Genomic DNA, 22,560 nt, shown 5'->3' on the forward strand with positions numbered 1-22,560 from the left:
AAAAACGTGTTAAATAAAAATTTTAATCCTTTTTTTTGCTCCTAGACATGACATGGTAGAGATTAATTGTAGGTCTACAGAAAAATAAATTTGTAGCAAATGACTATTAAAAAAAAAAAATCTTTCCAGACATTCCTGGAAAGATTATGTATATATTGCAGCAAATAGAATATTGTACAGTATGCGTTATATACTAGAAATAGATACACAGAGTAAATTTGTGAAACTTAATTGAAATCATGTTGGTCTTAAGAAAAAGTACTGGGTGGCCCAAGTTTATGCAAGTGTCATGTATGAAATGTGTGAAAAGGACCAATGGCTTCAGTGTTATAGGCATGTTTGGCATGAATACAGTACTACTGCTTCAAACATGTCTTTTCTATAAACTAATCACCAGTGTAAAACTACATGAATATTAAACAGGAAAGTAGGTAGTCCTTTCTCTCTGGACAGATTAGATGTAACTATAACTTAATTTTGTTCCCTGTGGTTTTTTTTTAAGTGGTCCAAACTCATAGGCTGTGCTCTATTCATGTTATTAGATGTCAAATTGCTTCTATACTTCTTGCCTACTGTCATGTCCTTAAAGTCTTCTCTTCACATGTCTTCTCAGCCTTAATTAAGGTTAAAAGCAGTACAACATTGCTTGTAAGCATTCTAATGCTTAATTTAAATTCTACAGAATCTCTTGATATTACTGTATCTGATTTTCTTTCTTCTTATGTAATTTTCTCCACTTTCTACTTTATTTTAGAATTAGTTGTATTTTTTGTGTCTATGTCCCATGAAGATTCAGCTTAGTCGGATTCACTCTATTGATTGTGATGTTGCAACAAGACACACTGAGCTTTGGCTTCCAGTGTTAAGTGGTCTGTGCAGGCAAATATAAAGTGATTATTCTCTTTGAGCTTGGAAACATCAAGAATTGTGAATTGACAACAGACTTATAGTAATATGTGTTTCTTATCCTTAATTTCTCAGTAGCATTTTGCTGATGTGTTATACAGGAATGGTGTTCCACAGCTTTGGGACACAAATTGGATAATTGTATAAATAACTTACAGTGCTTTTTAGTGGAATTGAATTTCCACAGTGAATCTGTGAATAACCCTTAAATCCCACACTGTAACAAGAGCCAAAAGTGCATCACAAGTTAAATATGTGTGCTATGCTTTCAGCATCTTTTTAATAAGTAATTTGACTATTTAGGCCACATGCTGCTGTAGGGAGAATACACTGGAATTTGAACTAATGTTATCCTTTGACTTGTGTTTATCCTTGACATTGTGACTTAGTTCACATATGAATGTTTGTTGGTTTGTAATTTTGATTTTTTTTTTGGTCTATTTTTTGTTTGTTCGAGTCTTTTTAAATTTAGAATTGTTGTATTTTGGGAAATAACTGTCAGGCTTGTAACACTTCGTCTTTCATTTTTTTGTTCAGGTTGTTGTCCATACACTGGGTTCTTGAGGAGAAGGGTATTCTCTACAAATCTTGAGGTGTAAGAGATAGAGGGGGCTGAGATCTCATTTAAATCCTCTATTTTGGAGCAGTTTCCTGAGCATTTGAGCATTTGATCTTGGAATTGGTTTCTTTATTACATAGTCATGCAAATGTCCAATTTCAGAATATTTTGAGATACAGTAACAGTGTAGTTGCAGCCCTGATTTAGATAATGGCTATAACAACACTTATTAAAACCTTGAAGGTGCCAGGGAAAAGTTGTAATCTATTTAGAGTCAGTGCTCATTTCTTGTAGGCTTTCTGCAGAATTTAGATAGTTATGTTAAAAATGGAAATGGACAATGTGACAATGTAACTCAGAACTTGAAGGTTTTCCCCAAATCTTTGTAGATGAAGGCTTTTGTACTTTGAAGGTATAATTTTTAAGATAGATACAGGAGACAAATTGAATTCTGGGAAGATTTATCTTTAGACAGTTGCCCTCTCTTAAACTCTAGCAGCCCTTAAAATGAGTGCAAAGGTATGTGCAATATAATGCATCACAGACTGGCTTTCTTTGGCACATATGAAATGGTAGTGTTAAAGGTCTATGTGGATGTTGGGGGCAGGGAAATTTACATTATTTTTTTGCTCTCTCCTGAGTCTGCAAGTATCCTCTGGTTTATTGTGTTTTTCTTTGCAAACCCTGTTCTGCAGAGGGAAAACCCACACCTCTGAATCCTACAAGGGAAAATTGATGAAGACACCCTCCAAAATAGTGCTGTGTTTGATTAGCTGGTGATATAGTAAAGAGAAGTAAATTGAATAGTAGCAGTTTATGAATTTTAATTGGTTTTTATTCACATACTGTTTTAGTGTATTTTTAGTTTTCCATATATAAAGTATGCAAAGGACTGATTAAATCAGAAAACTCATTCTTAAACATAAATCAACAGAAAGAAACCAAATCACATTGCAGCAAATATGACTAAGAGAAATATTGTTTATTCACAGAGCCTGGATGTGGATATGAGAGAATATGCTTTGGTTTGAAGTAGGTGTGAAACAGAAAAACATTCTTAGTATGTGTGTACCAGTTAACATACAATGCTCCACTTAATACCAGCATTCACTAAACTCTGTTGCTCTTAGGGGCCACAAGCATTTGCTATTCCTGGCTATCTCTGCTGAGCAGCTGCAGGCAACTCAAAAGGAATTTCAGTAATCCTTGTAACCAACATATCTAAGCAGGAAATCTGCTGTTCTTTTCTCTCCCGCAACAGGGTCCTGGTGACCAGGGCCTGAGGAAGCTTAGCTCATGTTGTGGTGTCATGAGCTTTTTTGAGCCAATCTAACAAGTCACTGGCACTGGGAGGAGAGAGACTTCCTTTTTTACCCCTGCTCCCAGCTGTACAGTTCTGACACCACACATGGCCTCTGTAACCTCTGGGAACCCAGCTCACTGCTCTGAGGATATTCACCCTCAACACCAATAATAAAATATTCCTGAAGCAAAAGCCCTAAATTTTCTGTTCCATTTCTGGGTAGTAGCTGGGAGCAGAAAAAGCTGAGCAAGCATACTGGCTTTGCCTGAGACAAAGATGGCATTGGAAGGCTACTGGATTTAAGGATCCATGCCTGATCCAGAGGTACTGCAGAGGGCTACTGTTCATGCTTGCTTCTCAAGTGTGAGCAATGGGCTTTGGAGTGAGGAAAAGAAGGGTCACTCCCCTGTGAAGGGGGTATCTGTAAGCTTGGAGTTAGAAAGGGAATCAGTCCTTGGAGCATAGTACCTGAGAGCGGCAGGGAAGGGAAAAGGGGATGTGTTCAGGAGAACACAAGCAGAAGAGGAATGGTGCTGAAAGTGTGAGCAGAGCTGATGAAGCTGGTGAAAGGAGGGGCAGTGGCTACTGGAGCCACACTGTGTTGTTCCCTTAACCCAACACTAGACTCCAGAGGCAAGTGGAGAGTCTGTGATGGGGTCCCAGCTGCTGAAGAGTTCCTGTGCCTGTGTAGCCAGAGGTTGCAGTTCTTTCTCCAGAGTAAGCCAAATCTGCTGCAGTGTGTCAAAACCCTTTTTACACCCTACTGGGAGTAGTAGGGAAGCTGCTGATTAGTGCTTACATATGTATCTTATTCTGGTGGTTCTTCCATCCGTCCATGCTTTCAAGACCTTTGGATTCCAGTTTTCATTTGTGTGTTTTCCAGATGAATTCTTATTAATTTTCAGTCTCTAGGGTGTTGTCCTTTATTTTTGCATTTCATAGTTTCTTGCTTTGCAGCTGGTCATGTTTTGAGTTGGTTCCAACAATAATTTGCTCAACAACCATAAAACTTTCATTACTTTAATCTTTATTGCATTACTTTATACTTCAAAGAGAAGAAAGCTAAATGGCTTTGATTCCTTGTAGGTGATGATTGAAGGGACTAAGTTTTGCAAGTGATTTGTATCTATTTGGTGTGCAAGCCTACTGTCAGTTGAACCCTACCATTAACTTCATCTACCTTCCATGGTTATAGCACAGCTCACATTTGCAGCCCTTCGCCTTCTGTTTACATCTTCCTGCTTCACTCTTGGTTCCTCTGCAGCAGCATATCTTCTGAAGGAACCTGTTCCTTGTTTGGGGATTTCTGTGGTAGACTGAAGTCCTGCAGGAGTCTCACAAGGAAGTGATGTTTTTGTATGATAAGGGAGTCACCTGAAACTGTGACTGTGATTCTGCTTTCTACGCTTCATTTTTACTTGTGTGATGTTAGTGCAAATGAGATCACAATGAGATTGTGAATTTAGTGCTGTGTTTGTATCTAAGTGCATTTTAAAATTCAGAGAAAAAACTTGAAATTTAAAATTGTCTCTAACGCAAGCATTACTCTAAAATTACCTAGTTTAGGTAAATGAGTCTATATATAAAGCATCTGTCTTAAAAGATATACATCCTCTCTTCATATTGTGCTAGAACATATCCATGAAGTCTAGAAGTGGAATAAAAATTTTAATTTTTCATTATTTGTAAGCTTACATAATTAGTATACTCTCTTCCCCCCATTTTATTTGAGGAATATAAATGAGTTGAATGGAAAATTAAAAATATACAGTAAGATCTTTATACAGTATTTGCGATGTAAATCTATTATCTAGCTTTATTCTTTAATGTGCATTAGCAGATCTTTTTCTGTGGAACAAAGGATGACTAAGATATGGAATGAGATTATGTAGAGGATCTATTTTGAAAGCAACATATTTAATATAATTTTATTTTATAATCTCATATTTTCATGTAAAAGACTGGCCACACATATAGTATAAGAAATGGTAAAGCTCACTCTTGTGGTATGTTAAGAGAAGTGCAGAAGCAACAGCTTTTATTCTTCAGTGATTTTTGTTTGCATGTAAATATGAGAAGTGACCCCCCCTTCCTGCTTTCTGTAGATGTGGCTGTGATATTTTCATTCTTCTTGTCTCGCTGGACATGGTTTCTTTTGTTCTATTTTATTTCTGTGGTCTAAGAAACTTTTCAGAATTGATGCAGTGCACTCTCAGGCTGCTGGACAGGTATTAATGCTTACAGCACCACTAACCAAAGCTGCTTTACTAAAACTCACTGGCTTTTCATCAATCATGAAGTTACGAATGCAGCCAATGAAGGAATTGCGTGTAGTCAGGCTTGATGTTAGCAGAGACTCTGGAAAAAGAAGATCAAAAAAATTAAATAAATAAAAGTTTAGAGCTCATGATGGGCAAAATAATCAGTTTGGTAGCAGAACTTTGCTACTAAGTGCAGCTCTTCTGAATCTTCTTTTAAAATGTTTGGCCTACTGCCAGTGTCCTAGAGACCATTAAAGTATGGCTAGTTATCTACAGTTAAGTGAAACTCTTGATACTATATTATCAATAGAGAGACAATTTTGCATTTTTTGACAACTACATTTTCTTTTAAGTAACAGAGTAGATGAGTCCCAGTGTCTGTTTTTAAAATGTAACGTCACATGTATTGTAATCTGTGTCTGATTTGTTAGTTTGCCTTCAGTTGGCTGTATCTGCATGGCATTATTTAGTATTGTATCTCATTTGTTGTTGTGAACTTCTGTGTAAGAGTTTCCTGTGCCAGGCTGATAATAGCATTATAGAGCCAGTGTATGGCATTGCTTTAGTATTCTATAATTAATGTAGAAATAGAAGGCTCTATTATGAAGCAGAACAGCATTTGCAATTACCCCTTTATATTACCTCTCTGGGAAGAGTTCTGTCCTAATAAAATTCCATTTTGGATTTAAAGAGTGAGCAGGCATCTGTGCATAGATTTTATTATTCCCTTTAGGCTCATTTTACCTCCTGGTAGTGTGGGATGGATGTGAACACCACGCACTCAAGCCAGTAATCCAAGATAAGCATTATAATGAATTTTGTAGTTAGAACTGTTAATGATTGACATGCAAGGCTCAGAGAAATAATGCTGCATGTTTTCACTGAGAAATGTATGGGAGTTGACTTAAAAATTGGATCACGTAGTGTTGATTACAGTTTGTATATGAACCCCAACAGAGTAGCTCTGTCTGTTGAATAAGGGAAGGAAATGTAGTAGTCTTGGCCCATGCTACACAGATGGTCTGTGAGTCACAAATACACAGGAGCAGAAATCTGTCTAACAGAAACCTCTTGTAAGAAAAAGAATCTCCATGTTTTATCTTGTGTTCAAAGATGCCATTGCTTGAAGAAGAGGAAAGAAGCCTACCAGCAACTAAACCTTGGAACTCAGTTACAGTGACAACGAGTTTCCAATCCCATAAATAAATAAATCCCTTCTTAAAAAAGAGTTAGCCCACATAGGAAGGAAAAACAGAAAAAAAAGAAATTTTGTTTGTTTTTGGCTGACTTCTCTAGTGAATCCATACCTTGCCCTCCAGCAGCTGTAAATGTTTTCATTTCAATGAAGCAGCACATCTTTTTCTTTGAGAACTTGAGGCAGAACATTTATGATCAGCTCTTGAGCCTTTGAATTTTACCAGGTTGCTCACATATTTTGTTCTTTTTTGAGATGAAAACTTAGTCTTTATGCTTTCTCTAGAAACAGGGCTGAAATCTCAGAACAATGTACCACAAAGATACCAAAAACCTACCTGGTACACCTCCAATAAACACTGGCTCCCTGTGGTCCATTGCCTTTGGATTTAGTGGCCCTACCACATGGTTGACTTCAGAGTCTACGTCCAGCTGCACCACATTTGCATCTCTAATAACTGAAAGGAGAAGGAACAGAGATCAGCAAGAAGTGTGACATGAGTCTTTTATGACAGACAGGAGTCATCTCTTTGGTGTGAGTATTTGATTTAGTGTTTGCTAGATTGGGTGTGAGGCATCAGTGACAGTTTGTGAGTGGATTCTGGGTAGAGCAGGACCGATGGTAGATACAGTGGGAGCAAGGGTGCTTTTGAGTGGGGCTCTTGATCCCTGGTGGCAGTGTTTAGGCTCCAGGTTATGAGCATACAATGGCTTGTGGCTTAAAAAACTGTTGCCCAATCACTCCCATTTAGGGATATATTGGAATGCAGTGAGACTTCTCCCTTGCTTGAGTGCCTGCATTTCCTTCAGAAGGGAAACAGAATGCTTGTGGAAAGGGTGTGCAGACTCAGATCGCTTCTGCAGTGATAGTGGAAGACATTCTAAGTCCACATCTAGACAGGAAGATGAGGTGGTTCAAAGCACCCAGAAAATGCTTTTTGACTTTCAAAACCAGGAAAGAAGGATGACTGTCTGGCACAGAGGCAAAATCCCAGCTGCAGACATCTCTCTATCATGAGCAAAAGGTTCCCCACATCTGTCTTGTTATTTGACTTTTAAGGGCAGCATTTACTTTTACCTACTGCATTCTATCAAAATTTTTAACCTCTAATAGGGAAAGGAAAACTATAATCTGGTATATGAATTAGGAAAGGTAGCCAGAATTTCAGATGGGCTGCTTCCTGTTCTTTGAACAGGGGGCTTCCATCTTTGTTTGCTTTCCCTCTCATTGTAGGAACCAGTGCTTGTCTTCCCAGGAAGCCCTACAGTTCTGTGTCTGAGGGATGACTAAGACTGTGTCTTTCACACAAACTTGAGTCTTGGCAGGTGAAAAAGAACTGAAAATACTTCTGCATTGCCAGTGCTCTAGCCCATGGAGATGGATATCTGGGGAGCAAGAGACGGGCTTTGTTACCTTAATTAGGGAACAATCACCTTTTACTGACCTGCAATTCGATGCCACCTGCCGTCGCAGAGACTCTGTTTCAGTGTCACTGAAGTTGAAAAATCCCTGATTCCATTATTCAGTTTCACAGTAACCTGAGGGAAAAGAATGTAATCATCACTGTAAACCCCCTCCTTTTCTCTTTTTACCTTCTGTTGTAGTAATGTTGTATTCCTCACTCAAAACACGTCAAGTATCCGAGAGAAAGGAAAACATGGCTTCATTAAATTCTTCAAAATAAATAAAATTTTAAATAAAATTTAGGGTGGGTTGTTTTTTTTTTTTTGTGTTTTTTTTTGTGGTTTTTTTTTTTTGTTTTGTTTTGTTTTGTTTAACTGTTCAGATTCAATAGTTCAGAGACATTCCTAATTATCTCAAGGAAGAGTTCAAGAAAAGATTTAAAAAAAGAGCTAATTTCACTCATTTACTAGTACCTCTACTCTATAATTTCCTGTGTGATAAATTAGTGTTTAGAGGCATCAGATGATGTTTTTGGCATCTTGCTAGCCACTTACTAAGGAAAACAGTCATGAAAACCCAAGTATAAACAAGCAGAAAAGATATGAGAAAGGAATGGATAGCAAAATTAAAAATTACTTTAAAGTTACTTGTTCAAGCTTACAAGTAAATCTCTGGCAGAGCTAGAAGGTGAACATAATTCTGAATTTTTCACCTCCGTTTTAGTTAATGGATTAATATCTTTTTTCATGGAAATGGTGCAGCAACAGCAAAACAGTGTTGGGCCCTTGTTGTGAGACATGAAATTCCTGGTGGTGATTGCCAGAGAACTGCAAACTCTGAGCCCAACCACTCAGGCTTTTCAAATGTTGAAGTTGTTCCTGATTATGCTGACTCTATGCTGACTGGAAATCACAGAATCATAGAATGGTTTGGATTGGAAGGGGCCTTAAAAATCATCTCGTTCCAACCCCCCCACCGTGGACAGGAACACCTTTCATAAGATCGGGTGGCTCAGTCACATCCAACCTCGCCTTCAACATTTAATGTGGTGGGGCATCTACAGGTTTTCTGGGCAACCTGTTCCAGCCTCACCACCCTCACAGCAAAGAATTCCCTCCTAATATCTAATCTAAATTTACTGTCAGTTTGAAGCCATTCCTCCTTGTCCTGTCACTACATGCCCTTGTAAGTAGTCTCTCACAAGGAATAAACTTATAGTTAATTCTAGAGGGTTTTGATGCAGTTGTAACCAAAAAATATTAATTTATTTGCTAGAAGGGCACCAACAAACAATTAAAATGATCCTCATGTTCTGTTTTATCCATTCTTAGGCAAAATGTATTGACTGAAGCAAATAAAGAATCACAGGTTAATAAATCACTCAGACAAGCTGGACTGGTAGAGATGTGTACATTTTAAAAATGAATTATAGTTGCTGATCTTATTCGTTCAGCAAAATGGTTTTCACAAAACAGGTCTTTTGTAATGCATTCAAAGAGGGCAGATAGTTAATGCTAAAGACACACAGATCCTTACTTAGAAGGTACTGAACTGCTGCAGTGACAAGCAGGGAAAAGCTGCTTTTCCAAGGTGAATTTTGTTTATGAATTGCATTTCCATTATACAGGAAGGGAGGTGTGAAGCAGTAAGTGAAGCAGCACCCTTTGTTAGACCAGCTGGTACAGTTGGGAAAACCAGACAAATTATTGGGCATGCAGAACTTTGGTTAGGACTTGACATAAGAAGTGCTATACTGGACTGGTTCTATACAGACTCAGCATTTAGGTGTGGCATGATACACATCCGCACAATGTACTTAAGAATTTCTCTTTTAATTCCCTAGATACAGGGGTAAGAATGGGCTACATCTTACTTAATGAGCTGTCAAAAGTTAGGTGGTCTAAATCTTTGCTGGTGTTGTTCACTTAAGACTGAAATGTATTACTGTAGATGTGCAATGCCTAGCATGAAGACATCCAGATTTTATCAATAAACACAATCAAAAATAGCAACAACTGTCTGGTGTGTTAATTTCTAACCTCTCTCCTTCATTTGAAATCCAGAGCCTGTAGAAACCAGGCCAACAGACAATCAGAACTTTTCCTTTCCCTCACTCTTTCCATCATACATATATCTGATAAAGAAAGAAGAGACTGAGTGTAACTCAGACTTATTGTTTAAGAAATAAGAAAAAAAAATTACTGATGGTTACTTGTAACCATGATACATTTTTAATGTGTGGGTGAAAGAGCAGTGCCAAAGAGTCAGTGCTTTTGCTTTTCAGCTCACAACAAAATATTTATGCCTTGTATTAGTAAAGTGATCTGAATTTGCCACAGGTGTTATTTTTAGTATTTTAAAGTAAATATTTTGTTTGGCTAATCTAAGATGTTATCATATTTAGGGGAGAAATAAGAATCAGTTAATGGCAAATTTGTAAGACAAAATCTACATGTAGCAAAGCCCAAGTAAGTGGAAGAGAAACCAGTCAAGGCAGTGGAGGAGATGTGACCTTATTTATACCTGTCCATTTCTCATGTGCATATTCAGGTACTCTCCATTCACGCTGTGACCATGCAGTAGGATTCCTGAGCTGCTTCGAGGACGTATTTCAAAAACAACTTCAAATTTCAGGCCTAAACTGAAGGATTCATCTGTGAAGTAAAAAGAATAACGTTCTTTTTGTCATCTGAGTTAGTGATGAAATTGGACATTTATTCAAAGTCAAAGTAGAACATCAGAGGGTGGATTTATTTGTTCTTCAAACTATTGAAATATGAGATAGCATGATGTGCTGTCAATGATCCATTTCAACTTTTATTTTGATTGGAGTACTAATAACGGTTTATTTACTTTTCTCATTATTTAGAAAATGTATTTTGTTTAAAAATGTTTCTTAGCAATAAAATGGACAACAGAAAGTAAATTATTTGTATTTTTGGCAGTTTCTTATTGTGCAATTTCCTAGACACTCAGAAGTCATTATTGAGTGAGTGGGAGTTCACTTGAGCTTTGATGATTCAGTCGGAGAAACTCCCTTTTTCAAACTGGTGACAGGCCAGAGAGCAAATTAGAAACACTAGTCTGATTCTTCTTGGTGCTGCCAGTGAATAGGGTTTTGCAGTTCCCTTTCCTGTTCAGATCAGAGCCTATGTGACTGAAACACCCTCCTAAAACTCTTCCTGGAACACAGAAGGCCAAAATGACAGAAAAGATATGTTCTGTCATGCTGTTCTGTATCAAGACATGCCGAAAGCCTTTCTGCAGGATTTTTTATTTACATGTTAATTAAAAAAGTAAGGGATGACCATTTGATGGTGTACTTGGTCTTTGCCATGTTGACTTCTATGCTAATTTTTAACATATTATGGTCTGTTCCCTCACTGAAATTATTCCCTTATGAAATTATTATTTGAAACACATACATACATACATACATACAGATGTGTTTATTTAACAATGTTAAGTTTCACAGTGACATTGTGACCTGTCAATATCATCTGCTTAGCACAATAGCGATCTGTTTCTGATAATCCTTACAGCTCACAGCCTTGGAAATTACCACACTCTTTAGTGAAAAATGCCATTCTGAAGCACAGTGAATACCACAGTCCTATTTGGGGATACATTTGGTTAAGAGTATATTACCAAGGACGACATATCCTCCTTCTGATGAAAAGTATGTTCCTGCTTCTGATGGGCCTTCAAAGCAAGGTGTTACACTAAATGTCTGTGAAGCTGAAGTAAGTGGTCTTCCATTGAGCTGGAGGTTGCTGAGACAGCCACTAAAGCTGTAGACAGAGTTAATCTGAGGGGTAAAAAAAGCCTTGATTAGTAAATAAACTGCTTGTGGAAGGAAAAAGATTCTTCTGCCCTTAGTTTTACTTGTTTATAAGCTGTAAGGCTGTGATTGTCCGCACATCAGTTTTGAACTAAAAAAACAATTTCCAGAGAAGGGAAGGAGGAAAAATGGTTCTCATAGCCTCTCATGTCTTTTTGATGACTTCAAGGTAATTCCAGCTTGTGTTGTTTCTCAGTCCTTACTGAACTGTGAGAAACAAAACACAAGTAGGGTGAGGCAGTGCTATACATATACCTCATAGCCTCAAGGCAAGATGGGTCTACTTTTTCAGAGTAGTTTATCAATCTTGTTAGGCATATAACACTAAAGATTACCTTGAAAGAGAATATTATGTTCATTGTTGGTTCAACACTCCTTTCCGTATCCTTCAGTACTGAGCTGTAGAACAGAATCCTGACCTCTAGGTATTGTCTTAAAACAGAGGTACTGTGAGAACATTAAAATGTCTCCAAAACTCATTCTGTATCTCAGACCTCAGGGTGAAATGTATCTTGCCTAACATTACTTGTCTCATCTAATTTTGGATGTCACTAGGATTTTTCTGTTCCTTATGGACCCTTGGTTTCCCAGCTGCTGCTGCAAGGCTGTGGAAGCCTTACCCAGCTACCACCAGCCCAGCCCTGTGGAATGCTCTATACATGAGCTGAGCTGTCTGCTCCTTAGCAGGACGAGGGTCAAGATCTTAGTCAGATTTTGTCTGATCTCATCCCTACAGTCAGCTTCTGTTTTAACTTTACACTGAGGAATGGGGTCTGTACATGGAGATCTGCTTTACCTGGATGTTTTTCACAGCTTTTCCAGGAGCTACACCTCCAATATAGAGTGGTTCAGTGACTTGCCAACCATTCGCATTCCCATCAAAAGATTCTTCTAGCACTCGGAGACCATCGATTATCAAGCGACCGATATTTTTGCCTCTAATAAATATCACCTAGGAAGGGAAAAAAAATGTGGAAGATTACTTTAATCTGTTAATGGATCACTACTGTGCATTAGAAGAAGATGAGACATTTGAGAAGAAAAGTGCATGAGTGATGCTCTACAAGCCTATTTTGCTAACTGCCAGTATTCTTTGCTGGACAACCCTCATTTTTCACATGTATATGAAGGCTAGATAGTAAAACTGCTGCCTTTCTTACATTTTGGTGTACAAGGCAGAGATAATTAAGGTGTCATAAGGTCTACTGAGATCTACCTATCACTGCATTTAGCATTTTCACGGTCATCATTAGTTTTATGGTATGAATTCATCCAACCTCCTTTAAACACTTAAATGCCCAAGTCAGTAGTTTAGTAGCTGTAGACTTCCTCTGTAGTTAATGAGGAGAGAGAGATACCTACAGAGGGAAATTCACCTTGACTCCTAAAATTGTCTTTTTATTTTCATAGACTACTGAGGCAGCCTAAGCCAGCTGTGCTCCTTTCTTAGGCACTTCAAAGACATTTGCTGAACAAAATTATTCTAGTCTTTCCTTTAATAACTCATTTAACTCTTAATTGCCTTACTGCTCTGCTTGCTTCCTTCATTTCTGTTCAGCTGTTAGTGTTGGGAATTGCTGAATTTTTATAACTGACTCACTTTCCTGTCCCTAGTTAATGACTTAATAAAATGCTGCGAGGAAGATCTAAAAATATTTATGGAAGTTTCTCAACATATAGGCATGTTTATGAATACATGAATGAAAACTCCCTGAGCTGTCACATGAGCAGTGTCTTTACTGTAGCCTTGACAGCACGTGCCATCATGATTTCTTTGTTTTACTTACATTGTGCCACAGACCATCATTGTATTTCTCTTGGCTCTTAATCCTTATCTTCTGGTGACCGGCGTTAAACATAAAAATGAGTCGGCCATGAGCAACAAAAAGGGCCAGGAAGTTGGTCTCTTTTTGATCCGAAACGTAGCAAATCATTCCGTGAGATGAGTGAGTTTTCAGACTGATAGAGAACTGAGCTCTGGCACATAAAAACACAATATTCACATTAAAGCAGATACTTTTGATTTAAATCAAATATCAGGCAGAGGAAGATTGAAATTTTCCTTTCATCCAAAAAGATATTCATCTGCTTTATGGAAGTGGTGTTTCTGAGAAACATTCTGTGCTGGTTTTTTGAGCAGAAGTCAAAGCTGGAGAAAAAGCTTCCTGGTGAAGAACATTTTTTCAAAAATTAAAATCTCTAGAGGGAATAAGTTCAATGCAGACCACCAAAATCGGACAGTACATTTCCTTTTATGTTAAACAGCAGGGCTGAGGGGATTTTTAAGTGTAATGGCACGGAGGCCTGATGTTTAAGGCCTGTCTGTTATACCAGACTCGATTGAAGCTTCTCCTTCCTCGTAGTTCCTTGTGAAGTCCAACACAGCATAGGAAGTCATGCCACTGTTGGTTTGACACTGTCACAGTGAAAATTTCTTGAGTGATTGCTATTATTACTTATGGTCTAAAGCATGGCAAAGCTGTATTGGTGTAGGACAGTGCCAGAACTGGTTCCTCCTTCTTCTGATGTCAGGTCTAACCTAGTTTCCATTCTTCATATTGTGTCAAGCGTCTATACATTACTAATGGCCTCTGTGTGTACATTCCACAGACACTCAGTCCCTTGCCAATATTGTTTTAAAATGACACAACTCATTACTTTTTAAAAATGAACATTACTAAATGAAGCTTTAATAAAATTTGGCAAATTAATATATGTTTTAGGAATGAAGGGGGGATGAAGGTATTAGAGTTTGGGTTTGCCTTCATATGGGTGCCATCAGAATTGCCCATAGTTAAATGTATTGAATTAAAATGAACATAATGACTTTCTAATTTAAATCAGGAAAGAACACTTTTTTTCTGAGTTAGTGGTCTGGTATGCTTCCAGGAAGTGCTGTGTTGTTGAATTTATAGTCTTTAATGGAAAGTATTAAACCAAAATCCTTATTGGATTTTGAATATTGCATGAGATATTTTGTGGGAACATGAATATTAAATTTCAACAGTATCTGGACTCATTATTACTTAGATTGCCATTATGGCTTAAATTGGACCAGGTTTTCATAGCTTTTTGTCTTGCTGCACTGTGAAGATTAAAATAGTGGCAAGGTCCACTCAGCATGTTACTGCTTCCTTTCTGCTTTAATGCCTTTACTTCTTGTGTAAAGAGACTGATTATTGTGCAATGCTTGTATAGAACTAACATTCTTAAAAGCTTCACACAAATAGGCAAGGAGACACATTTTGTTAAAATGCAATGCACATGAAGCTTCCACAAGAGGGATGTAACTGGAAACACAATCTATGTTTTTCTCTTACTCAACTGAAGCACCTTTTAATATAACCTAACAACAGGCTCAACACAAAATTCAGTCTAAGATATAAAGGAACAAAGCCAGGGTAATATGTCCCTTAAAAAAAATAAATTGAAATACATCATTCTTCCCCCCAGCATATTTCATTTTTATTTCTAAAGTCACTTTACCTTTGACTGAAATCCTTTGGTATGTGGTCAAATTCTTGCCGGCTGTTTGCTGTTCCTCCAAATTGATAGGCATGTTCAGTTGCCTTGGGATTCATGGGCAGGTGGCACTGAGGCTCTTTTTGCAAATTCACTTGATACAGTTTTTTGAGGCCAGAGGAAGGCTGTGCAATCTTGTCTTTATCTCTTCCCACCTTCATAGAAAAAGAACTATTAACAAGAATTTTAGCTAAGATTGGACATAATAAAAGAGCAGTATAACTTATATATGTAAACTAGTAATATATTGTTTCCCTACATAAATACCAGGGTTGTTTCTGAGTCAAATTTTCCTAGAACAGATCTACTGTAAATGCTGATTAGGACAGAACAAAGGATAAACAAAGTACTTGTGCAGCTAACATAATTACAATTATTATTTTTGCAGTTTTCCTAATCAAATCTTTTTCTCTCTGCTTTTGGTGATATCAGCTATATTATAGGCACGAGAGGATATGCTTAGACTAAAAAGTCTGCATGCTGGAGGAAGGTTTTTCCCCATTTATATTAATATGTGCTAATTGTACCCAGTAGAGAGCCATACAGAAGCAGATGAGAACAGAAGCAAGCTTTTTGCCTTTAGAATACAGAAGAAATCAGAAAGGATTGTTTCTGAAGTACTGTTTTGAAGAGGTCAGGTATTTTATTTTATAATTCTAGCAAAAGAGAATGATGCAAGTGTAGATAGATTGGGTCAGGGCAATCATTTCCAGTGATGGAATATGTAAAGGAACAGGATCCTGTTCATATATTTGGCATTGCCTTTATGCATTTTAGATCCATAATTTGGAGAATTTTGGAAAACTTTAGAGTGGTACTGGAGCAGTTTATAGCAGACCTTTTTATTACGGTTTCCTTTGGCTTTTGATGAGTTTTTTCCTTTCTTATGGAGAAGAGCAACTGGAGGAGATTCAACAGGGCATCCATACAAAGATGCCTGAACTTTCTCAGAGTACTTCTGGAAATCCTCCACTTCAACCTCTTGATCCAACCTGTGTTTCAAAGAGGAGATGACAAGAACAGCTTTTTTTTTTTAAGTGTTAGAATTGTCTGCATAAAAATCTCAGAATTTTACATTTATAGTTTAAATTATATTTGAATGGGTTTAAATTATATTTAAATATTATATTAAATTATATCAAATTATATTTGAATGGTTCCTTCTTGGATCATGGATGAAAGTACACATTGATCAGTCAATGAATGGGTAACAAGGACAGCCCACACTACATCTGCCTTTTATATACATGCTGGCATAAACAGAGTGTCAGTCTGCAGCATCAAATTCAACTTTAAAATCTATATAAGAATATTTCATAAAACAATTAAGATCAACACATTCTGACCATTTTTACATGATCAAAGTCCTAACCTCCCCAGCTTCTGCAAGATGTCTTAATACAATTTTGTTTCAAAGGCAGACCTGAGAGCTACATAATATAAATGTAAATTACAGCTATGCAAATTATTCATTGCACCAGCAGCATTAGCAGGTGCAGTACTGAAAGCTTATTTCATCAAGTTATTCCCACCTTAACAATATCTTAACCTAGCAGATCTGTGCCAACAGATTCCATGGCAAATAAGGTAAGAACCTTCTTCACACATGCTGTCTAGCCTCACAAAATGAGAGAGGAATTTTTATTGTGATGATAAATCATTTCTCATGAGCTACTATTCAAGCTGTCAGGCAGGGCAGTGACTGCCTGTTAATGTGTTTGGGAGGATGTTACTCACCTAGTGAAGTAGGCATTGCTTATGCAGCCAGTGAAGTTGGCTTGCTGTGTTCTGAGGGGAGAGCCACCAAAATAAAACTTCTTGATGCTGTCTGGGCTTTTCCCTGCTCTGTCCTTTGCTGGGTTCTTCTTGCTCTGTTTCTTGTCATCAACAGTCAGCTCATACCTGCAGAGCAAAGCATCCATTTTGCAGGCTAGCTTTGGAAACGTCGGTGCCAGCGGTCAGACAGCACGGTACATGCACCCAAAATGCTCCACTCAGTGCATGCACACTCAGTGGTGCTGCTCAAAGGCATGAGAGGACCTTGATTTCAGCTGTGCAGTGCAGTGCATTGGCAAAACTGTGTACACAGGCCCGTGGATTGAATATTACCCTGCAGTGAATTGTGAAGTCCAAAACTGTACAGCAAAGAAAGACAAACTAGGGGGTTGCTGATGAAGGGATGGAGCCACCTTTGGGGTAACATAAGATCCAAGCACACGCTAATTGTTTATGATCCTATCCCTTTTTCTTTCTCTTTCATCACAGTGCAGTGTTTGAGCTTTTACAATGCTTTTTACCTAATCTGATTTTGCAACTTACAAATTGTTGCAATAGTCAGGAATGATTCTCTGGCTTTATAAAGAAACTGATTATACCAAAGCATTAGACGTTGATTTTGTTTTGCAAACGCAGGGAAACATAATCCCCAAGGTTATTCCAAGGCACATTTTCACACCTTCAGCTTTTCAAACTGTGATTCTTGGGTGCCAGAAGTCATAGGTACAAACCTTCATTTCCATTAGGAAAGTAAGAATGCTTGTTCTCATAGGTAAGAGATATCTCAAGATAAGAATCTCAAGATTCTTAAAGAAAGTTGTTTTGAGCATGTGACCTTCTAAAAAAAATTAAACATATAAACAATAGTAAAACATACCAATAAACCAAAGCTTTCAAGAGTTAACAAGGAGCACAGAGAGAGACTTATTCCCTACTGCTGTATTTAGTCATGTTTGTGGCTGCCAGTGCTAAAAATATTTTTAACATGTTTCACTGTGTACATCCCTTATGTGAAGATGCCTCAATCACTATAGGGTAAATTGGGACTTGTTTTAACAAATTAAAAGAATTAATCCTGTTAAAAAATTAATCTCTTGCTAACCTTAAATGTTATTAAACTGTTTTCTTACCTGAGAATGAAAAAAGGACTAAGCTTTCAGAAAAAACTATTTTCATTTTAATAAAAATTCCCATCATCTTGAACTCAGGCCCAAGTTTGTCAGTCATTTTAAAATCAGTCATTTAAAGAAAGCCCCACTCAAGTATTTAAAAGTAAGTGCTAAATGATAATGTGCTTTACAAGAAATATTTATGCTCTAAAGGTAGGGAATAAAAGATGCTGTACAGCTTTACCTTTCTGGGGTGACAGAGGTAATGATGAAATGGGTTTTTCCATCATTGTAATTTCGTTCTGGTGACTGAATTTTGGTTCCACTTGCATTTAAAACCACAGCACCTCTCTCCATAGAGATGGATAATACATCTGACTGAAATACAGACAAAAACACCTTCATAAGCAAGTATTACACAGAAATAAAATTCACAGTTCTGTGAATTTTTCTGTTGTTTTTATTTTTCTTCTCTCTATGTTCCCCATTTGTGCTTAATTTGCAAAAAGATATACTCTGAGAAGCAAAACAAGAGATGACATCATTAGAATTTACATTGCCAGTTTTAAAGCCTGAATTCTGGGAATTCTGCTGCTGATTATGTTTCATGTACCTGTCACATCAGCTCCCTCCATGTAGCACAAATGTATGATGTTTACATTTCATTTGTGTTTCTGGTACCGTATTGAGCAGCTGCTACTGCGAGATTCCTGCTGTCATAAGAACAAGACGTCTTCTTTCTTTTTCTAATTCCCTCTGATCAGACCCGTTCAATCACTCAAAATTATCTCAGAGATAAGATGCGCTATCTGGGTCAGGAGTTTGGGATCACTGTGCCACTAGCAGAATCCTCTCAGCTCCATCAGAGCAAACCCTGCCGCTGTGCACTGGTAGGAATCGTTCTGCCTCATTCTGCCAAGCGCTAAATAGCTGAACTTCTGCTTGTTAAGTAGGGCACTTGGCACCTCAGGATTAGAGCTGTTGAGTTAAAAACATGAAGTGGTGTGTGCGAGGCCTCGGTTATGCAAAAGGAGTGGGGAGCTGACACGGTTACTGATTTCAATTGAAGGTCATTCTCCAGGCTGCAGCACGGGAAAGTTTGAAGTGGTTATCGGTGCCACGCAGCCTCCCCTGCTGCACTGCTGATGATATTCTGCAAGCATCGCAGAACAGACATTTGGGGGTGGTTGCAAATGTTCTGGCATCTGAGCTCATGCTCGCTGCAGATGCCAGTCTGAGCCTACAGCGTCTCGGGATCGCTTTGTCTCACACAACATTTTGTGAGTGCAAGTCCATATTTGTGCCCGGGTCACACTTCTGAGGGGGTATGTAGAGCAGCCTGGCTTCCCTGAGCTGCAAGGAGCCGTTCTCAAGCGCAGCTTTTCCAGTCACACATGGAGGTCTGAGTGCCATCTGGGAATATAGGCAGCTTTGTGACTGATTTCTGTCAGCTCAGCAATGCGCAAAATGCCGTGCCACTAATTCAAACAAACTTTGCTTCTCGGTGATTGTCTGGATGGCAAATGTCAGGTCCTAAATATTATTTGTACTTTGGTAGCACCTGCAGGTCCAAATAGGGATTGCAGTGCTGCTGAGCACAGCAAGATGCTCTGTGCTTTTCTGCCCTAAGGACTTCAGGGAGCACAAGTGGATGCATGTTAATTCTGGGCATATGATCCTGTTATCTTCTCAGCATCAAGATAACATCGAAGCATTACTGGTTTTCATCTATAGATCAAATGCAAACTGTAAAAATGAGGTCACCAGTGAATGCTTCTATATTGCGGACTGCTTTATCTTGAAACCATAAAGTGAGAAATTGTATTATTCCCCTAATATTCTCCTGGGAAAAAAATTAAAAGGTAAAATAAAACAAACAGTAAAAAAAAAAAAAAAATACTTACTCCTTCAGAATAGTAAAACAACAGCCCACTGGGCTGCAAGGTCCGGAAATTAAAGCCTCCTTCAAACTCAGTAAAGAGGGACACTTTTTGGCTTGATGCGATGAAGCTCTCACCATTGAAATATGCATTGCGGGACATCTGTGTATTAAATAAAACTAAATTAGAAGTACAGCTCAAAAAACATTCCAATAATACAAAGAATGAGGCTATTTCTTTATTTTCTTTTTTTTTTTTTAACAGTTGCAGCCAGTTCAGTTCTAAAAACCAATTTTTCCTGCATATCTTACCCTAATTTATATAGGCTTTCTCTCACATCATGGGAAAATCTTGAGAAAGTGTAGCAATTTTAGACTAAGTTAAATTATTCCCAACTTCCTGGGGTCTTGGCCCCATCCTAAGTCTGCTGATGTTAAAGAGCATGACAAGTAGAGGCAGAGGTGCTCATGTGCCTGTCTGAGCTGTGTGGCACTGTACCACAGTTCCAACATGTGACATGTTACTTTGTGTGCTGCGCTGGGTACTGGGGTAGGGTGGTCTATGACCCTCTGAGTCTCACGAGCAAGGCTAGGTCCAAGGCAGGACACATTGCAGATATCTTCCATGTTGACAAAGGGTGAGGTGGTGTGATGAGTTCTACAAGCAATCCTTCCTCTTCACAGGTTTGCAGCATGGCTTTTGATAGACATGGCCACAGGATGAAGACGCCAAACACTATCTGGATTTGCCAGCCTTGCATTGTACTGGACAAATGGTGAATGATAGAAAGAACCAGAAGCTAAATGGCAATTTTCTCAGAGCTAATGCTGATGCAGTTGGTGTGTGTATCACAGAGGAAGAGCTGATCTGGCTTAAAGGGAGAACTCATTTGAAGGGTGAATTTTTTGCTGTCTTTTCCATTTCACACATCTGTATTAGGATGCATGTAAGGATGATTCTTCTCGTATCTTTGAGAAAAAAATGAATTACATTGGCATATTTCCATTCAGAATGCAATACATAATTTATTGAGTTTTCACATTGCAGTTTCACATATGAGAAGAATTTTAAGTGAAACACCTTGTGCTATAGTTCAGAGTGAAAACTGGGCATTATGTCAGCAGACTTAACAGACACACACAAACCCACCACCTCTGCCAGTCAATGAGTGCACAGTCATTTCGTTGGTGGAAGACTGTCTTTCCATTGTTTGCAGTAAAACTCAAGCTCCCAGCTATACCCATTGTCAAAGTTGCTGTTATGTCACAAATGGTGTTATGCTTACCAGTGAATCCTCTGGGCACCCATAGCTGATTCCCAGGGTTCCTGGTTCTTCCAACAAGTTGAAATCCTTCTTTTGGAACTGGAAACCCTTCATGCAGCCTTTAAAGCCGATACTTCCTGCCAGATGTGAACTAATGCTGTTGGACAACAATGCCAAACAAACTGCAGTTAGATAGCTCTTGCCTTCCTGAACAGGATTTTGTTGCCAAGATGTTCTAAAGAATTTTGGAAGAGCTTCAGTTATTTGCCTCACTAGTGCACAATTCTTGTATCTTTATGTAAAACAACTAATGAGCCACATTCTACATTTTGAAAAGTCAAGATGCACCAATTGTAATAAAAATAATGTATTTATAACTACTTACAGTAAAAATTAATAGATTTTTATCTCAATTTTTTTAGCTTTGAAGAGAAGTTCTGATTTAGGTTTCCTGTCTTGCTTTTACTAGCAAGCTCCATTCTTGGCTTTGCAAGCAAATGGGTGTGGAGGGATAGAATGTAAGAAAATAAAGATCATGCAGAAGGTAGTTTCACACCTGAGGAGTTGCAGCTGTACTAATCACCAAAGACTAAGAACAGGCCTTAATAGTTCTTAATAGGCCACAGCTGTGTCCAATAAGAAGAAGGGTGCTACCAAAGAGTGGGTTAGCTGGGTGAGAAGAGAGTTGGAGTTTGTTGGCTGAGCTGTGAAGAAGAAGGAGTCAGTGCTGTGAGGATCTGCTTGTGAGAAATCACTTGGAAGGTATGGAACTTTTTGCAATAAGATGATAACAAATGGGTCTCTATTTCTTATGAAAAATACTAACAAAGGTCAGGGAAGTAAGAGTAAGTTCTACTTGCTGATGTGTGGGTTTACATAATTTTAAATGAGATCAGTGGGTGGGCTTCCAGGATCATTTTTATGTCAGATTTGAGGTAGATAGCACAGCAGTGAATCCCAATTGCTCCTACTCATAACTCTTAGTTTTTCAACTCCACACATTTCCAACATACCAGCACAATATTACAGCACAGGATGATTATAATTGAATTTATCCTCACAAATCTCAAGGTGCATGAAGAAATCATTTGCATAAAATCACACTGAGTCTGTGATAGTAGTAAGAAAATTACATGGGAGCTGCTGCGTAGCAGTCCAGGAGATAGCTAGGGAGCAAATACACTGAAGGAGTGGGTGTGAAATCCAGAGTTCTGACCTGGCTGCCTGGAAGCAGTCTTTGTCCTTTAAATAAGATGTGCCTTAGCAGTGGGACTTTCTTCACCTCGTGTGACGTGATACTGTTGACATTGCTACCTGCACTTGCTGTCTGTGAGTTATCTCACTGTAAGGCAGATATTGGGAACACGGCAGAAGAATCAAGGTCTGGAAATTACTAATTTTGCATTGGCAAAACCAGACTATCAGGGGAGGAAGTGCAGATGTACGTGTACATGTCTGAAATACAGTGGAGTGCTCTAGGGGCTTCATTTGCTCCACAGTGAAATCAGCAGGAAGGCTTCTGCCATCCTTACTGGGATTT

General features: G+C 38.2%; 1 protein-coding gene across 1 annotated transcript in view; it reads right to left on the bottom strand.

Moving 5' to 3' along the window:
* Nucleotides 1–3,778: 3,778 nt before the first annotated feature.
* LAMA4 (laminin subunit alpha 4) overlaps nt 3,779–22,560 on the bottom strand; it is a 96,789-nt gene continuing 78,007 nt past the window's right edge. Inside the window, exons 26-38 of the mRNA XM_063151024.1 lie at nt 21,042–21,177; nt 19,781–19,918; nt 18,121–18,254; nt 16,729–16,893; nt 15,830–15,983; nt 14,956–15,146; nt 13,257–13,446; nt 12,266–12,421; nt 11,277–11,436; nt 10,152–10,282; nt 7,669–7,762; nt 6,562–6,681; nt 3,779–5,126 (exon numbers count right to left, since the gene is read on the bottom strand). Coding sequence (XP_063007094.1) covers nt 4,981–5,126; nt 6,562–6,681; nt 7,669–7,762; nt 10,152–10,282; nt 11,277–11,436; nt 12,266–12,421; nt 13,257–13,446; nt 14,956–15,146; nt 15,830–15,983; nt 16,729–16,893; nt 18,121–18,254; nt 19,781–19,918; nt 21,042–21,177 — 1,915 coding nt within the window. The 3' untranslated portion in view covers nt 3,779–4,980. The remainder of the gene's footprint in view (nt 5,127–6,561; nt 6,682–7,668; nt 7,763–10,151; nt 10,283–11,276; nt 11,437–12,265; nt 12,422–13,256; nt 13,447–14,955; nt 15,147–15,829; nt 15,984–16,728; nt 16,894–18,120; nt 18,255–19,780; nt 19,919–21,041; nt 21,178–22,560) is intronic.

This window comes from Melospiza melodia, chromosome 3 (assembly GCF_035770615.1).
Source record: "Melospiza melodia melodia isolate bMelMel2 chromosome 3, bMelMel2.pri, whole genome shotgun sequence".
NCBI lineage: Eukaryota > Metazoa > Chordata > Aves > Passeriformes > Passerellidae > Melospiza > Melospiza melodia.